The 17,039-nt window shown below is 42.1% G+C and overlaps 1 protein-coding gene across 1 annotated transcript in view; it reads left to right on the forward strand.

Annotated features, from left to right (window-relative positions):
* Nucleotides 1–17,039, forward strand: part of snrka (SNF related kinase a) — a 55,708-nt gene that overhangs the window by 24,168 nt on the left and 14,501 nt on the right. The window contains exons 3-4 of the mRNA XM_042423760.1: nucleotides 7,533–7,674; nucleotides 16,011–16,223. Coding sequence (XP_042279694.1) covers nucleotides 7,533–7,674; nucleotides 16,011–16,223 — 355 coding nt within the window. The remainder of the gene's footprint in view (nucleotides 1–7,532; nucleotides 7,675–16,010; nucleotides 16,224–17,039) is intronic.

A 17,039-nucleotide genomic window follows, 5' to 3' on the forward strand; every position in this document is an offset into this window, starting at 1 on the left:
AAACAGTGTTCTGGGTAACTTCTCTGGCTCTAAACGACAGTTAATTTTTTTTAACACATAAACCTGTCCCTTAGATTAGTCTCACTTTGGCTGAAATGCACCATTCCACTGATGGGGTTTCAGGCCAAGGTTGCCATGTCTGCCTACAGTAGTATAAAGGCATTTGGACAAGAGAGTCCCCTTGAAAATAAAGGTACAGCAGTCTGGCAAATGAAACTTCAGTTTGATTAAGTGATTGCATTTCAATACTGGCAGCCCTGAATATCCACAGAGTGCATAGAATTTGTCTGAAATACACAAGATAGATTAGTTTTCCCATATTGCCAGCTGTAGTTTCACATGCTGGGAGAATAAAGCGTCACATCTGGAAGACAGATGAGATATGGGTGTGTCAGACTAAAGCTTGATTAACTTCTCTGGAAAACAATTATTTTTCTGGACATAGATATTTTTTTCCTGTGGCTGCTGTCTGCATTGGTTTCAATTTATCTTTGGAAGAACATTGCTTGAAAATAGTACCTCAGCTTTTCCCTTGGCTGCTTTGGACTTAGATAGTGATGCTGCTGCAGACTGTTAAATATTGTTGAGGATAACATTTAAGAAAATGCAATGCCAGTTAAGGTAACCCTACTATAAGCTCTTATATCATATGCTTTTTCGCATCCTCCAATTTAATAAAAAATATAAACCTATTTACCAGTGTGGTTTAACTTAAGTTGTCTGTTTCAAATCTTTAGTTAGTTTAGTCTTAACACCTTGGCATTTTTCCACTCAAAGCAGATTTACAATATAAAAAATAAACTTATTTACCACAATTTGAAGTTGTCTGTTAACACAATATCAATGAATAAAAATGTGTAAAAGCCAGAATTGAACTGGTAACATTCAGATTACCAGAGGACTGCTCTACTTCCTGTTCCACTGCTGCCCCAACAAAAAATATCAGAGTACAAAGGAACAAAATGCAAAAGATACAATGAATTAGTGCAAGTAGTTTTCAGCGCAAAACAGAAAGTTGCAAGTCAGTGTCTAATGCTCACTGCTGCATACTGAAGACCTTTTCATCTTACAGAGGCTTCACTCAACAGTTCGTCTTCAGAAAGCCCCTTTCACACATACACTACAACCCTGAAGTTTTCTGGACATTATCCGGAGGAGCTGTATGTGTGAACGCAAATGTCTTAATCACTCGGACCGGACATTAAACGGACTTTACCCTGCCAGCTCTCTAGTACAAAGTCCGTGTAATGTCTGATTGAGCCCATGTGTGATTACAGCAGGTAATTTTCTGGATAATTCATAGTGAGTGATTGGGTGTGTTGATGACACCTTTATCATGAAGATGGCACCACTCTTTGTCTAAACCAAACAGAGTATTTCCAATAGGTGAGAATGCGGACAGTCTCCTGCTGTGTGCTACAGGTGTGAAAGGGCAACTCTGGACAATGTCAGGACGTGATTCTCTGGACATTGTCCAGAGTTCATAAGTGAAAACAGCTCATGTCTGCGTTCTCAGGTAACAGACAAGCCCACTCCTGGCTGATGGTGTCCTAAGCAGTAGAAAATGTAAGCTCTGAGCGCGTGGTCGATGCTTGCACAGAGATACCTTGTTGTCAAGTCTGAAAGTATTGGCTGAGTGTCCCTCATCTCCCACCACCAGTCGCTGGACTCACTGAAGTTAGGGTAGATGGTAGACCTCTGTAGAGCTGTACCTCTTCCAGAAACCTCTCTGAAGTGTTGACAATGTCCTCTGTTCTTACTTCAGTTGCCATGTCCTCCTCAGCAAACAGCTCCTCAACGGCAGGGAGCTTTGGCCACTTCTGCGAACAAAAAAGAAAAAATAAGATACTGTCAGGGAAGATACAAACAAGTTAATTTTCTTCTGACAATGAAGCGGGGAAAAAAACAGGATGTCTGTATATATTTTTTACCAGTGTTGCTACTGCAGCTGTACTGTCTTCATCAGATGAGTCATCATCATGGTCACCAGCTGTCTCTTAAAGGTGCTGTTCCATCTGCTAAACCTGGATCATTTCACCTTTATTCTGTATTTAATAGATTATGGGGGTCATATACATTGATCTACGATGGACACAAGTATGTCTCAAAGCCAACAACACACACATCTCTGGGCGTAACGTAGTGTTTTTCGTGTATGCCTCTACGGTGTGTAACGTGAGACAGCCAATCACCAGCATTATTAGATCTTGGTACAAGCATGCTGCATGCTTATTGGCTCACTGACACTGATGAGATTTACTCCATAGTTATTGCAATTTGGTACCGAATGACATGGCTTTTCTCGATACTCGATAGTATTGAAGCAATTTGGTCGGTGCCACAAAAGTATTGAAGTTCAGTACCCAGCCCTATAAAATATAAATAATCTATATCAATTAAACAATCCAACCAAAATCAGCTCAGAAGCAGGAAAGTCAGTAAATCAGCCTGCATTGATCTGTAAATGAATGTGGGTGATTCTTACAGTATCTGCTGTCCACAGCTGCTTTATACTGTATGAAAAGCTTCTCCTTCGGTTCATTAAATCTCTGCAGCATATGAAGGCAGTAGGACTGATATATTGAGAAATCCACAAAATACCAAAGTAGCAGGTGTACATAGAGATGCATACAGTCCGTGCGCACTTAGACCTACCACCTTGTGCTTGTCGTTGTACTTGCATGGTTAAAATAGTGCCCTACAAGTTTGAAAATGCTTCTAAGATAACACAACAGAATCTCCTGAACTGTTGGCAGTTAAGTTGCATTGTGGGTAATGTAGTAGGCTGTAGGTGCCAGGTACGGACAAGGAAAAAGAATGCAGTGCAATGAATAAAAAAGACAATATCTCTGGTTCTGCTGCATCAATTTTGATCCTTTTTAACCGTTACATTCTGAGACATTTCAAGAGTGAAATCAGTGAAGCTCCCATAACCTTTAATTGTATTAATGAGCACCTGTAGCCATGTTATGTGCTGCACTCTGTCCTGTAGGCTAATCAAAGCATCACACAACCCCCTGCATCAAAGCATCAAAGAGTTGTGACCAGTTGCTGTCTCACATACAGGGAATAATATGAGTACAGTGACATGGCAAAAAATTCACTTTTCATTTATTACATAAGTAGGTGCCAGCCTCTAGGAGGGAGTACAGAATGCAGGGCTAAGCAAAGCTCCCACTGTGACCCGATTCAAAAGATGGAGCCAACATTCAAACCTCAAGGGGGTGGAAAGTTCATTGAGAGCAAGTCAGGCCAGCATATCTAGTCCAAGTCCATGATTTATGAGATTTCCAGTGAAATTTCTGCATGTGCCCTAGCAGAAACGCACACACATTCACACACACGGTCAGCTACAACCTCCCTCAGTGTGAGAGCAGAGCCATAGCCTGATCTTGTGTTTGTCAACACATTGCAGAGGCCTAATTGGTACACTGAGCAGTGAGCAGCTACACCGATGTCATGCTGAGCTAACCTTTCCCTACATCCACGCCTGTTCGTATTTCAGCAGGAGGGGAGACATCAGTACAGGCTGGAGGAGAGCTGTTTTTGGTTTCTAAAATATTTCAGATGTGATGGTGTCTGATCGTATTGAGCAACTAGAAAAATGGACGCCAGCTGTTCTTTGGACTTACTTTGCAAGGCAGCTGGATCACAGCATCACGAGATCTATCTTGTCAGGCTTCAAGTTATGTGCTTTTGTCCAAACCACCAGTGGTTTGCGACCAATAGTGGTTCGGACCAATCGGCGTCCTATGAGGATTCTCGCATGATCTTGTGAATCCATCTGCCTCTCAAGGTAAGACTGTGATAGACGATGACAGACAGATGGTTCATCCAATCACCTGCCAAGTATTTTTTTTTGAAAGTGCCTGCCCTTTTCCAAAGACGACTTTGCAAATGGTTCTATGTAACAAACCATCTGGCGTGTCAGGTTATCTTTGGACCGTTTTAGTCCAGAGTGCAGCATCAGCATCTCTGCCTGGATGCTTGTAAAGTAGATATATGTGTCATGTATGTTTTAGTTTTATCATCTCGTACTCTTTTGAGGCGGCTTTTTGGTCCATTAACATGCCCAAAATGAAAGGCTTGGTCTGTTCACTAATAGCCATTACACAAACTTGAGCCAAATGAGACCATAGCAGGTGTTCTGTAAATGGGGTTAGGAACAAAGTGACCGTTTTGATGCATTTTTCATTTTAGACACAATCATTTACTGCTTCTGTTGTCCTTGTAACATCCAGTTTGTTAAGCCTTAGCAGTGGCTCAGTGTTACTAATGCCTTTTCACTTTTGCTTTGCTTCTAGCCTGCTCTCAGAACAAATGCCATCTGGATGTCAGACAGAAAACAGGAATTATCCTCTGAACTGCTACGTAGTGTGTGTTTTGCTTGTGGGGGACTAAAAGTGTGGACCACTGTCAGCTACAGCAGCTTTTGTATGCGTGCTGTGCCCAATGTTTATATTGCCTTTTTATTTCACCACTGCTGTGCTGACTGAACATGAAATGGAATTGGTATATATACCAGTTTCATATACTGTGCCATGCTTGATGTATAATAGACCGTGACTCTGGTAGCAGTGACAGATAGTATGAGAAAGCCACTCAGCTAGAGCAGAGCCAAGTTGGGCTCTATAGACATGAACTAGAGCAGTAGTGTCAGCCAGCCCTGTTGGTGGAGCACAGGTGTGTCTTGAGATTGGAATTGATGAACGCTATTAGGGCTGCAACTAACAATTATTGCTATTGATTAATCCAATGATTTTTGTCTCAAATTTTCTTCTCGAATCGTTTTTGTCTATTAGATAACAGTGAAAAATACCTGTAATACTTTCCTAGAATCTAAGGTGATGTCCAACAGTCCAAATCTCAAAGATATTCAGTTTACAATCATGTACACTTTATTATCCAATTATCAAAATAGTTAAAGAAGCAGTAGGTTAACAATAGGCTAAACAAATAGGTTAATTACATTCAATTAACTGAGCTTTTACTTCAGATCTGTAAAAGCACTATGACCTCAACTTGAGCTCATTTTGTTCCTTTTCATTATGACCACTCAGTCAGTTTAATTATACACAGCACTGCTTTGCCCAAGGCAAGGTCCTGCGATGCTCATACTTACCCAGTAAGGTCAAGTTTAAAGATAGGGCTACCACACTTTAGAATGCATCTCTGTTAAGGGATAACTAACTCAAGACTCAGCCTTGGGCTAACAGCATTTGTGAAGAGTCTCTATCTGCAAAAAAAAGTTGGATTTTTTAATATCTGGCATTTTCAGGGCTCCATTCTGCCAACCCATTAAGTATCGAGGGCATCTGAGCTTTTGAGCTTAATTAGAAAGTTACTTAAAAATCCTCATCATGGTAATTACATCAGAGCTGCCAATACTCAATGAGAGCTGCTGTGATGTCTTTATTTTCCCAGCCTGAGTGAGTTGGCTCACTCAGGCTAAGCAGGGGATGTAGATGCAAAATGTTCAAATGAAGTGATACAATGGCTGTGTGTGATAATGGGACTATGTCAGGATATATATCTGTACAGTTTGTTTAGGTGAATTAACTTGTTCAACCTCATAGGGCTCAGCAAAGAACTGCAGTGGCCGTCCAGCGAAATGTTGAACCAAACTCAACATTTGCCAGAACGCAACCCGACGTCACGCTGCGTCACCCTTCGCATACATGCAAGCGCACATTCCTGCTGGATTACTTTGCAATGTGAACACCGTATTCAACTGCATCCATCGCTGCAGACCACAGCGCCGTAGTGCCGGGTTGCCAGATTTGGTCTGAATGTTGCTTAATGGCCAAAATTCGCCGGGCATGGACACAACGCGTCACATAGGCAGGACAGAGTGGGGTTTTTTTTACCTGCTACACACTCCGTATTTGTAGTGTGTGGTTGCGTGCCAGCCATTGAGTTTTTCCAAGTGATAATGCAGTTGGTTTTGCAGAGTTTGAAAGCGCAGGCTATATTAACTGGTACTGAACTACAGGATCATGGATACACATTGATTTGATTGACTTACTTTAATGAACAATGAAAAAAACCCACAAGGTTGCAGTGCATTGCCTCTGGTACAATGAGGTATTTATTTCAATCATTCTTAAACAGATTGTACTTGGTTTTTACACAGTTCTATGTAGTTTTTACCTGTTGGAAGGCCGCGTAGAGAAAACAAAAAACCAGCTGCGTAAAAAAAAAGAGACAAGCAGTGCGATGCCTGCGTAGGTGCGCGCGGCTTCTGTGGTCAGTGTATCAGCTTCAGTTGATTATAACGGACATGCTCTGCTGCTCTCATGTTGTGGCAGACATGTCGCACCACGTCCGTGCCCAGTGTATTTTGGCCATAAGGGAGAGAGAGATTGAAGGACACCACATACTAAACTTAGTGACATGATGTTTACTTTCCTAGCACCATGCTGGAGGCTGATTCTCACCCTCCTGCTGTTAGTTCTATTACCACTGTTCACACTGCTGGAGCAAGGTGTATGTGTGTGTGTGCATTCATGTGTTTTTGGTGCATAAAGTATGACCCAGTGCTTCTACATGCTGACAGTTTGCCTTTTCAGGCAAGTGCAGATATACACACTTGAACAAGCACACACAAACACACAGATAAATTGAGTTGACATTCATTATACCGTTGACACACACCCTTTTGCATGATAACAGTGAGCTTGTTTTGGGTTTCATCGAACTGCACACAAACAGTCGACTGCTTCTTCGCGCACTATCGGTGTGTATATTCCACCTGTGAAGAAACAGGTGTGAGCGCACAGAATTGGTTAAAACGCCACGGGAGCAGGAAAGAAGTGACATTTACAGGAGGACGTTCCTCTCACACTGTCCTCCATCACTGCTGTTTACAACACTCTCTGAGTACATCACGCTTCCTATAATTGTCTCCTTGTTTCCATCCCATGGCAATTTTTTCCATCGTAGTCAGTCTTTCTTAAGACGTAAGGAAGACATTAAACGAAAGCGGTAGAGGGAAAAACATTTTCTGAAAAGATACATGACGTCCTTCCCACTCAAACGTCATCTGAAGCAAAGTCAATTAGCGATGACGGCTGCACAGCTGGGTCAGCTATCAGCGGGCTTTAACTTCTCTGTACTGTCTGTCATTGCCATTCAGATTTACATGTGCACAGATAATGTGATTAAAGAATAAAGGCGCATAGTCACCAACATTTTTTTTTAATTGATGGAATCCCATGTGACAAAACAGACTGTAAATATGTATCTTCGACCAGATCAGATGATTTAGAAGTTTAAGCAATGTGAAAAATTGGAAATACTGTATTCCCCCACACATTTCTCCGCTGGGCAATAGAGCCTCAGAATATAAATACAAACCAAGTGTGCATAATATGTCCTCTTTTTAAGCAGAACTTTAATCCCATGTCAGAAAATGTTTGTAATATTTGCATGTGGTTTAATCATATATGTCTTAAATAAAAATGTACCCTTCTACTTGATGATGCACATGGATTTAGATTGCGTTTCTCTCTCTGTGTTTTCCTCTGCCTCAGATATCTGGAGTCTAGGCGTGATCCTCTTCATGTTGGTATGTGGCCAGCCCCCCTTCCAGGAGGCTAATGACAGCGAGACCCTCACCATGATCATGGACTGTAAATACACTGTACCGGCCCACGTCTCCAGCGCCTGCAAAGAGTGAGTGATACATACAAGCGTTCACAACTGAACTTCTCTGTCTAGTCAGTTTTTGATGGATGCTATTGGAAATAAATCCGTTAGAGCTCTGAATTTTTGGTCCAACTTTTACAACTAGACGTAGAACAACATAGAGCCTCATGTGGTATTTGTTGATTTCCTGCTCTGTTCCCTCTGTGTTGGCTGCAACTCTTTTCTATTTTGCCCCGTTTAGTACTATATCCCTCTATGTGTTACTGTGTGTATCCCAGTTCCCACCTACTGTCTGTAGCTAGCTCAGAGTCGACATAATGTATATGTGGCTTGGAGAATAGCCAATTCCATTAAGCTGACATGGCCTGTAGTCTGCAGTTGGGGGGGCGTTGACCTGTAACCATGCTGCAGTAAGCTTGCACCAGAGGCCTGATCACAGTATGGATAGGCCACATTGTACAGCAGGTGCCATATTGCCATCCTGTCTGTATAACATGTTTCATATCACACTCTCTCTCTCTAGCAAATAAGTCTCAGCTAATCGCTATGTTCAGAAAAAAAGAACAGCAATTTATTGCAGCTCATTTTATTTGATGCTTCTAACCATGCTCTTTGTATGGATGGAAACCCTGACTCATTATGTTTCAGTCACAGAAACCAACCTTCACGCAGCAAGAGGAATATCTGTTACCATTACTAACCTTCTTGGTCATTGTTTAACCACACTTCTGACTCAACACCTAGTAACTAGTGTAATAGAATGAAATTACTTCAACTACACAGTTCAGTCAGTAAAAATAGGGTATGCTCAACCATACTGGAAAATCTTACATTCATATCTGTAAATATACTGTGGCAGTTGAGCCATAAGAACAAAATGTATGCAAAAAAATGTGCATTGTTGCAGCCTTGTGAATTGCTAGAAATTGAGAGATTTTTCCAGAAAAGTCATATACAGCAACATGAAATCAGATGCTCAGAGATTCAATAGTGATATATGTTTGAATCAGGGAAGAAACAATTCCAACAGTCTGTTTTCAGCACAGTTTTCACAGTTTTCTGGCTTTACTTGAATCAGCACCTTTGCGGTAGACAGTATCATTCAATGTCACAGTGCCCTGATGTGATCATGCAGTATAACTACAAGAAGAGAATGACTTCATGTAATAACTGTGCATCATGCTGCGGCCCCTGCCATGTCACACTGAATGACGAATACTGCATGTGGCCAAGCTAAAAATACAATACAAGAACAAGCATTACCAAATATTTATAATCCGTTGTCAGCTATAGCTAAACTGGTTCCCTCAGTGACCTGCATTGTAAATAAAAAGCAGTGGAATAAGGCAGTAGCCACACTGATTTATTCCAGGCCCTGCAGACCAATTTGCTCCGGTAGCTGGCAGACACTAAAACCCTTCAAGCAGTTCGAGCAGCCCAGCTGCAGAGCAGTCGAGTCCAACTGCAGATAACAACACATGCTCCGCACTCAAAATAAGTCGGGCAGTTAGGCAAATATATTAGCAATTGCATAATTAACCATGTGTGTTAACGGATCACACTCTTAATTTTCTACTAATTAATTCTCTCAAGCTATTGGGGGGGATTTTTGTTTCCAACAACTCTGGCCAAGATTAATCAAGAAGATATTCATGATGCAGTTTTTTTGTTTTTTTTCCTGAAGCAATCTGTTGTTTCAGGTTAATGAGAGTTCAGTCATCGTTGGATCCACTGTTGACTGCAGAGAAATCATATGCTTGTTTTGTTTGTTGCTGCTTGTGCATTACAGCATTTAATTTGTGCTTTTGACAACGCCCATTTCTCAGAGGACTTTCTCCAGAATTAATTGTCAAAGACGGTGGCACTCACCCGGCTGGATCAGATTGGACTTAAAGAAACAGTAAGAGGAGAAATTACAACTTTTCAGGAAGTAGTAGCCACTGTTATTTCAGTTTGACAGCCATAGATTTTTGAATTGATGCAGTGAGTAATGAGTGTGTTTCATTGGCATGAGCGGCGGCATCAGAGCCGCCGTGCTCAACATGTTGCGAAGGCCAATTCTTTATTTCCGTACTCACTGCACATCACAGTATTTTTAGACACAGGAAATAAACACTTATCTCCTCTGCGTAGAGGGAGAGATCTGACTAGATTGAAGTGCTAAGCTGAGGCAGCTGTGAGCAATCTGATAGGCTTTGACTAGGGCGGGGGGACAAAAAATCGATATGGCAACATATTGCGATATTTCCACTTGCAAATACGTTACCGATACACTGGTGCCAAGTATCAATAAATTACAACATAGGACCGCTCAGAATTGATTCAGCTATTTTGGCTCACCACTACCCTCCACGTCCTGATGGAGGCACTGAACAGACTAGTAAAGTACTTGAGTAAATGTATTTAGTACATTCCACCACTGGAATACGATATATCAGGCTTTGGATACACACAATACTTGTAAGTAGATCAATTCATTGTTGGTTTGACTCTGCACATGAGATTTGTGGACAATAATAAAAATAGCCATCTAAATCATTACCAAAAGTAACGGTAGTAAATGATTTGCAGTCCTCAAAATGTCTTTAGGATGCATTTAGAAATGTTATGTGCTGATGTGACACATTCATTCATTGTGAAGACCACCAGAAACATGAACCAATCCATGAAGAGATTTCGGTCAATCATGTAAATCATGTGTGGCATACTGATCCACACGGGCGGTCCTCCACTGCCCACCGCCTCACTCTGAGCCAGGACAAACCCTGAGAACAGAAGAGCAAACTACGAATGCTTACCGTAGGAGGTGACAGTACTTAATTTTGGTTTAGCAAGAAGAGTAGAAACATGGATATGCTGTTGTGTCAATGTGAAGCTAGATTGTTGCTGGTCAGTGTGGTAATCCCACTATAAAATATATATCTATATAGAGCTGCTGACACAATTGAAAAGAAATTGCATTGTTTAAATGCTAATATCATGTTTCTTCAAGGGGGGGGGGGCAGTGTAAACACTGTGGTCACTAGAGGAACATGTTATTTCTGAAGTGTCTACTATGTTCAGTAGCTAACTGGGAGCAGAGTGTGTCTGCTGCTGTAAGTTTGGAAACTGTGAAATGTGGAAGAAGGTAGATTAACACAAATTAGCTCTCGACATTTTCATCGTACTCGGTTTTACTGCAAGACACAGTATGAGTAAACAGGATTTCACTTCAATTGTACCTTCGTTTTTTTAAGACAATACAAAGTTACCAAATCAGTCTGTGCTTATGTCACATGCATCAAGATGTAATAAGATTGCTTTTTCACCTACTGTGTTACCCTACTGCTCTGCCATTATGAACTAGTTTAGCCAAAGGAACAAAACATCTGATATAAAATGACATGAAACCATTTTGACATTTCACACTTTCTAAGAGTCCTACTAATAAGTATTTAAGTGATAGAGAGCAGTGCAGATTGCTGTTTAATGGGCAGGTAGCTGCAGGCTAGCAGAGGTGAGCTATTGAGTTAATTGGCTTGTATTTGACCTTTGCCTATATTATACAGTTCCCTCTGACAGATGGAGAAATAGGAGAGAAATGGGTCAGGGGCCTCGTAAGTGATGAGGGGAGAGGGACAGCAGTGTAGTTCGCCTTTATCAGTCTGTCAGTTGCCACGATCTGATTCTCGGGCTCAGTTTTCAACATTGATGTAATTAAGGTCAAGTTTAGCTGCGAGTCTCTACCTGCACTGCTCTTATCCTCTTGATAAAAAAAAGTCCCACGTCGCCCTCACTCTTGTTCTGCTCCGTGTGCCGAGTCACCGGTTCAACACAGTCTTCCTCTTTTCTCTCCCCGTGCGTCTGTTTGTGGTTCGTCTCTATGCGCGGCTGTTTACGTCTCTCCGCTCTCTTATTCCCTGTCGACTCACCAAAACTCATTTACACACCTCGAGTCATTTATTATTCGCCGGCTCGCTTTTTGCAATCCCACACCCTCCTCCTTCCAAGCTCTGTTTGTTTTTAGTCATCCCTGATTTTGATTTCTAGCGATCAGACTGGAAATAAAATGTTTGTTTAACACCACCACCCACCCCACCACCCCCTCCCCCTGCCACGACCACCGTCACCCCCACCGATCGATACCAGACAAACCTTCTGTAGCTCGTGTCTCCTCGTCTTTCTCACAGTGTGACGCGTGGATGCCGATCGTGTGGACTGTGTTTTTGAGCCAATCACAACCAAACAGAACACTGTGTTCCTTCATTTCCTGTCCTTACTGTGCAAAACCACAAAGAGTACACACACATACACACACACACACAAACACTGAATACCCCGTTTTCTATTCAATCACTTACACTGGGATGCGTCAGAAGAACTGGGATTTAGTCAGTTCAGCTGCCGTTTATTTGAGACGGAAAGGGAGGGAAAATATCCGTGCCTATTCTGATTTTTCTCTCATGGTCCCTGGATCGTAATCTCTCACACGCTAAGGACACACACACACACACCTTCCTCTGAGAAAGTGTGCATTAACTATAATAAAATAGTGTGGGTGTGTGAAACCCATAGTTCTAGAAATTATAATAGCAGGAGCGTGCTTGTGTGCTTGCAAGTACTTTACAGCCTCTCTCAGTATAGGACCCAAGGGACAGAGGAAACAGAGGGGATGGGACAAGACAGACAAATGTTGGTTAGAGTCCCTCATGTACTATAAGAGTTCAAGAGGACATCCTTTTTTTTTGCTCGTGCTATAATACCAGTGAGCCATCTGTTGCTTGTAAGACGTAGCGTGCTGGTATATATATACAAGCACAATCTAAAAGTATACACACGCTTTAATTCGTGGACTGTCAGTCGTGTTTTTTAGGATGAAATATGTTGTATGAAAACACCAAGGGTCTATTGTTTTCTATGTGAGCCCACACACGGGCTGTTTCCCAGCATCAACGTGTGACAACTACTTTTTGTTTGTACAACACTACGCTACATGCTGCGGTGGGTGTGTTTTACACTTTACAGAGGTATTAATAACTTTGTGACTTTCTTAGAGTTGTGAAGTGGGAGGCCCCTGGTTTGTGAAGTAAAAATCCCATTCATTTTTTCCAATAAACAATGTTACGTGACTCATAGTTTGAACAAAAAAAAAGGTTGAAAGTACAAGACTTGTGTACATTAAAATTTCCCTCAAGGGGCATTTTGGCGAGAAAGCACCGCACTTAAAATTGAATCATGTTTGCAACTTCAGCAACAAAATATTTTGAATTCATTTAGCGCTCTGATTCGCGTCTCGGACTTGCTTCTTCCCCCTAGCAACAGCAGCTGAAGCTCATGGGTATTGTAGTATTCTTAGCCAAAATCGCAGACAAAACGTGATTTCTCAGAAATAAAGTCGAAATAATTAAAACTGGTGGTCATAATCCTGAGTCCTGAGTTTCTATGGTCAGTAATAGTGAGGATATCGTTTGAAAAATTTGAAATTAGAAGAATAATGGGGAAAAAACACTTCCATAACCGACGGCCCCACTTCATAACTCTAAAGCATAATGTTAAAAATCATGCACAAGACGGTACAATATAGTACACACACAAATAAGTGAGAAATGACACAAATTCAGCTCTGTAGGGGAGCAAGTGAAGAAAAATAACAAAAAAAATGGACATGTGGAGGAGTTGCTGTTCAATAGATATTCAGTTTACTATCACAAAAGATAAAGCGAAGCTGCAAATCCTCACATTGGGGGAGCTGCAGCCAGAGATTTTTGTGGGAATTTTTGCTTAAAAATAACAAAATGTCTCAAGATGAATCAGTCATCTAAATAGTTTCAGATTAATTTTACCATTGAGCAAGTAATTGTGTCAGCTTTACTTTTAATTTACATATTTGTGTGAATGTACTGTATGTAATAATGTGTGTGTGTGTGTGTGTGTGGTAGCCGGACTAACTTAGCAGTGCATATTTGCTATCAGTGTGGCAGCAGAATGGAGATAGAGGAGCCTTTCTCGCTGCCTCTATCTCCCCTCCACTGCTCCTGCTGTTACTGCTGCTGGTTGTAGTCCTCGGGGAGTCTAGCTAGCTCTGACTAATCTCCAGCATGACTGACAGACAGCAGAGCACTGCTCTGCCCAGCCTGTTAGCCTGTAGCCTCCATCCCATGCTCTGCTTATACTTTACCACTAACACACTCGGGGATTGGATAGAGATGGAAAAAAAAAAAAATGAATTCAGAAGTGCACAAAATGAGCTGAAACGCACTGGCTCGGTTACACAGGTTTCTCAGCTTGAGTCTACTGTATGTATGTGTGTGAATATGTTGATGGATCGGTGTCCTCATTCTCTCTAACAACACTAGAATGAAGAATTCTATCATATAGAGATCAAGGAAACTACAGCATTCTGGGTCCTGTAGTTCACAGGAGACAGTTACAATTACAATATTTACCAAGGCTTCACCAGGACAGATTCTGCCAGTCAAAACAGATTATTTTCTCCTTGTAAGCTATCATAACCTTGTCACACACACACACGTTCTTTTTTTCCCCGTCTTTGTCATCTGCAAAATGTACAACCTCAGATCTATGCCATATTTGTCTGCCTTATTATGCAGATGACAAAGATGGCTTACTTCTGGCCGCATGATGCTTTTTTCCTGTATTAATTTTAGTCATCCCACTAGATCCCATATCCCACCCAATCCTATTAAACCGCAGTCTAAGCTCTCAACAGTGTCATTTGCATGGAATTTAATCTGCCAGCTGACCAGCTGTATAGTTTTACATCCTCGGCTCTGTCAGAGAGAATGTCTAGCACGGTCTGTCACAGTATATAATACACCGTCTATTCAACGGCAGCATCTGCTCCTACTTGATGTACCGTGCGTCATGGCAACAAAACAGGTTAGACTGTATTCGAACAACAGACAGCTGAAACGTTGGCTAAACCACAAATGGAAAGCGTCCATCCAGGAGAGACCGGTGGCAAATTTATTAAGCCTCTTGCAAATGACTGTCAGAGCCTTTACATTTTGTGTCACCTTGTCTTTACAATCCAAGACAGATGATATGAATGGACACAGCTGCAAAAGAGTCAGTTTGAATGCATGGTGGCAATGGCATGCCACGGCATGTTAAAGTGTAAATTCTGTAGCATTAAGGTAACCAGTAAACCAGTAAATTGCAACCATGCACTCCTCTACCCACACGAAGAAAAACCATGTGGGTGGAGAAAATAGATATGGATGCATTCAAGCGATGTCACTGTAAGCAAAGTCACTATAGTCACTCTACTCCTGGATGTGGCGAACATGCACCATTCAACATCTGCCAGAATGCAACCAATTGGAAAAAATGCATGCAAATGCTGCTAAAATGGTAAAAAAGCTGAAAGAATGAAGGGACAGGTTTTTACAGACTGGCAGTGGCTAGTAAAAAAGAGCCACAGTGAAGCAACACCTCTTAAAGAGCTACAATCAAGCACACAGTTGTTATCAAACTGTCCACAGACAACCAAATTATCAACTGAAGTCCTGGCAGTTTTAATCAGGCTGACAGATGTGTGTCTATTCTACCAGCAGCAGCAGCAGCAGCAGAACTAAAGGCTGAATGGAGTCATGTATTGGCCTGTTGTTGTTGGCCTGAGGAGTTGTGCAGTGGACACTAGTCTGTAATGTATCTGTCGTGCAGTGTACGGCCGGTGTTAAAGGTTTATATGTTGAAGTCTTCAGCCACAAGACCAAAGTTATCAGACTCCACAATAAAAACAGACAATTCAACATGAGTAGGGCAAGAGTGCTGTGACAGACCAAACATTGTATCGAGCAGAGCCCAACAGTGACCCCTAGTCACTCATCAATTACGATGACAACATGGCGGTGATGGGTCCTCTCCCTCAGGCTGAAGGGGGGCAGGTGGTGGAGCAGGTGGAGACCCTTCAAGCACCTGGGAAGCAGTCAACCAGCACCAGCAGTTCCACAGCGTGCAGACAGGGTCCTGAAGACCCAGCAACACCTCATGTTCAATATAACACAACAAGCTCAGCAGCAAAGCAGGACAAAAGCTCAATTTAATTCATCAAACTTCTAAAATAACCCGGCTTCACACACAGGTGTCTATATCCAGACACATTCATTACTTTTTATTTTGCCTTTAATTGATACCAAGTCTTAGGTCAAGAGATTCATGATGTGTTTTATAGAGTAGAGATGTATCTCGGTCTGACTGTCTGTAGCTTAACAGATCTAATCACTGGATCAAACGGACAGTGTCTGATTATTTAACAGGATTCCTGTGATTTGAAATTTAAATTAAAGTATGTGCTTTTTCTCTTTCCTCATCCCTCTCTTCCTCCCCCCTCCCTTCCCTCCCTGTCCTCACGACTCCAGTCTGATAGATCGTATGCTTCAGAGGGACCCCAAGCGGCGAGCATCCCTGGAGGAAATCGAGAGCCATGCCTGGCTGCAGGGCGTCGACCCGTCCCCAGCCACCAAGTACAACACTCCCCTGGTCTCCCACAAAAACCTGTCAGAAGAGGAACACAACAGCATCATCCAGCGCATGGTGCTAGGAGACATCGCTGACCGAGAGGCCATAGTCGAGTAAGTTGTCTCTCTCTCTGTGTGTACAGACTGGACCACGGAGGTGAAACACTTGTTCCCGTTCTTGTGCTCAGGAGTGTAATGATCATACAAAGATGAGTGACAGGAGTTGATGTAACAGTGGTGTAAATGTTAGGATGGGTATGTAGTTTAAACCTGTTTCTGAATTAAGTGGGGGGGACATCTTTCACAGGACAACAAGGGTGTAGTCCTCAGAGGAATGAAAGCTAGCAGTCTGAACCTGCACTTCCTTAATTGACAGAGGGACTCATCAAAGCATCATGATAAGTTCTTGTTCCTATACAGAGACCAAACTAATTCAAGGATTAGGATTGGTACACATTTGCTGCTAGTATTTCTAGCAGCAGGATGATGTGTGTGTGTGTGTGTGTGTGTGTGTGGGGGGGGGGGGGGGGGGGGGGGAATTCAATATTCAACTAGCAACAAAACAAAATTCAACTGTAAATAACATTTACCCACAGCCTGCACACAGCTACACAGCAATTACACTGATATCAGCACACTGTTCCAGTTTGTCAACCTGATCCCGTCTCTCTTCACTATACTGATGTGTGAGGAGCCATATAACACAGAACACTCTACGCCTGAAGCATACTGACACAGGTTTATTGTCAAGAAAGTCCTACTCTCTAGCCTGCAGCTAGAGGAGAAACCTGCTGTGCTCCAAACCGAGTTGCACGAGAGAACATTAAAGGAATCAAAGAAAGAACGGTTGTTGATTTCCGAGACATGATTGCAAGTTCACACTTGTTCCTGTCAGCCTCGTTTCACAGTTCACCTTCATCTTCTTCTACG

This window comes from Thunnus maccoyii, chromosome 10 (genome assembly GCF_910596095.1).
Source record: "Thunnus maccoyii chromosome 10, fThuMac1.1, whole genome shotgun sequence".
NCBI lineage: Eukaryota > Metazoa > Chordata > Actinopteri > Scombriformes > Scombridae > Thunnus > Thunnus maccoyii.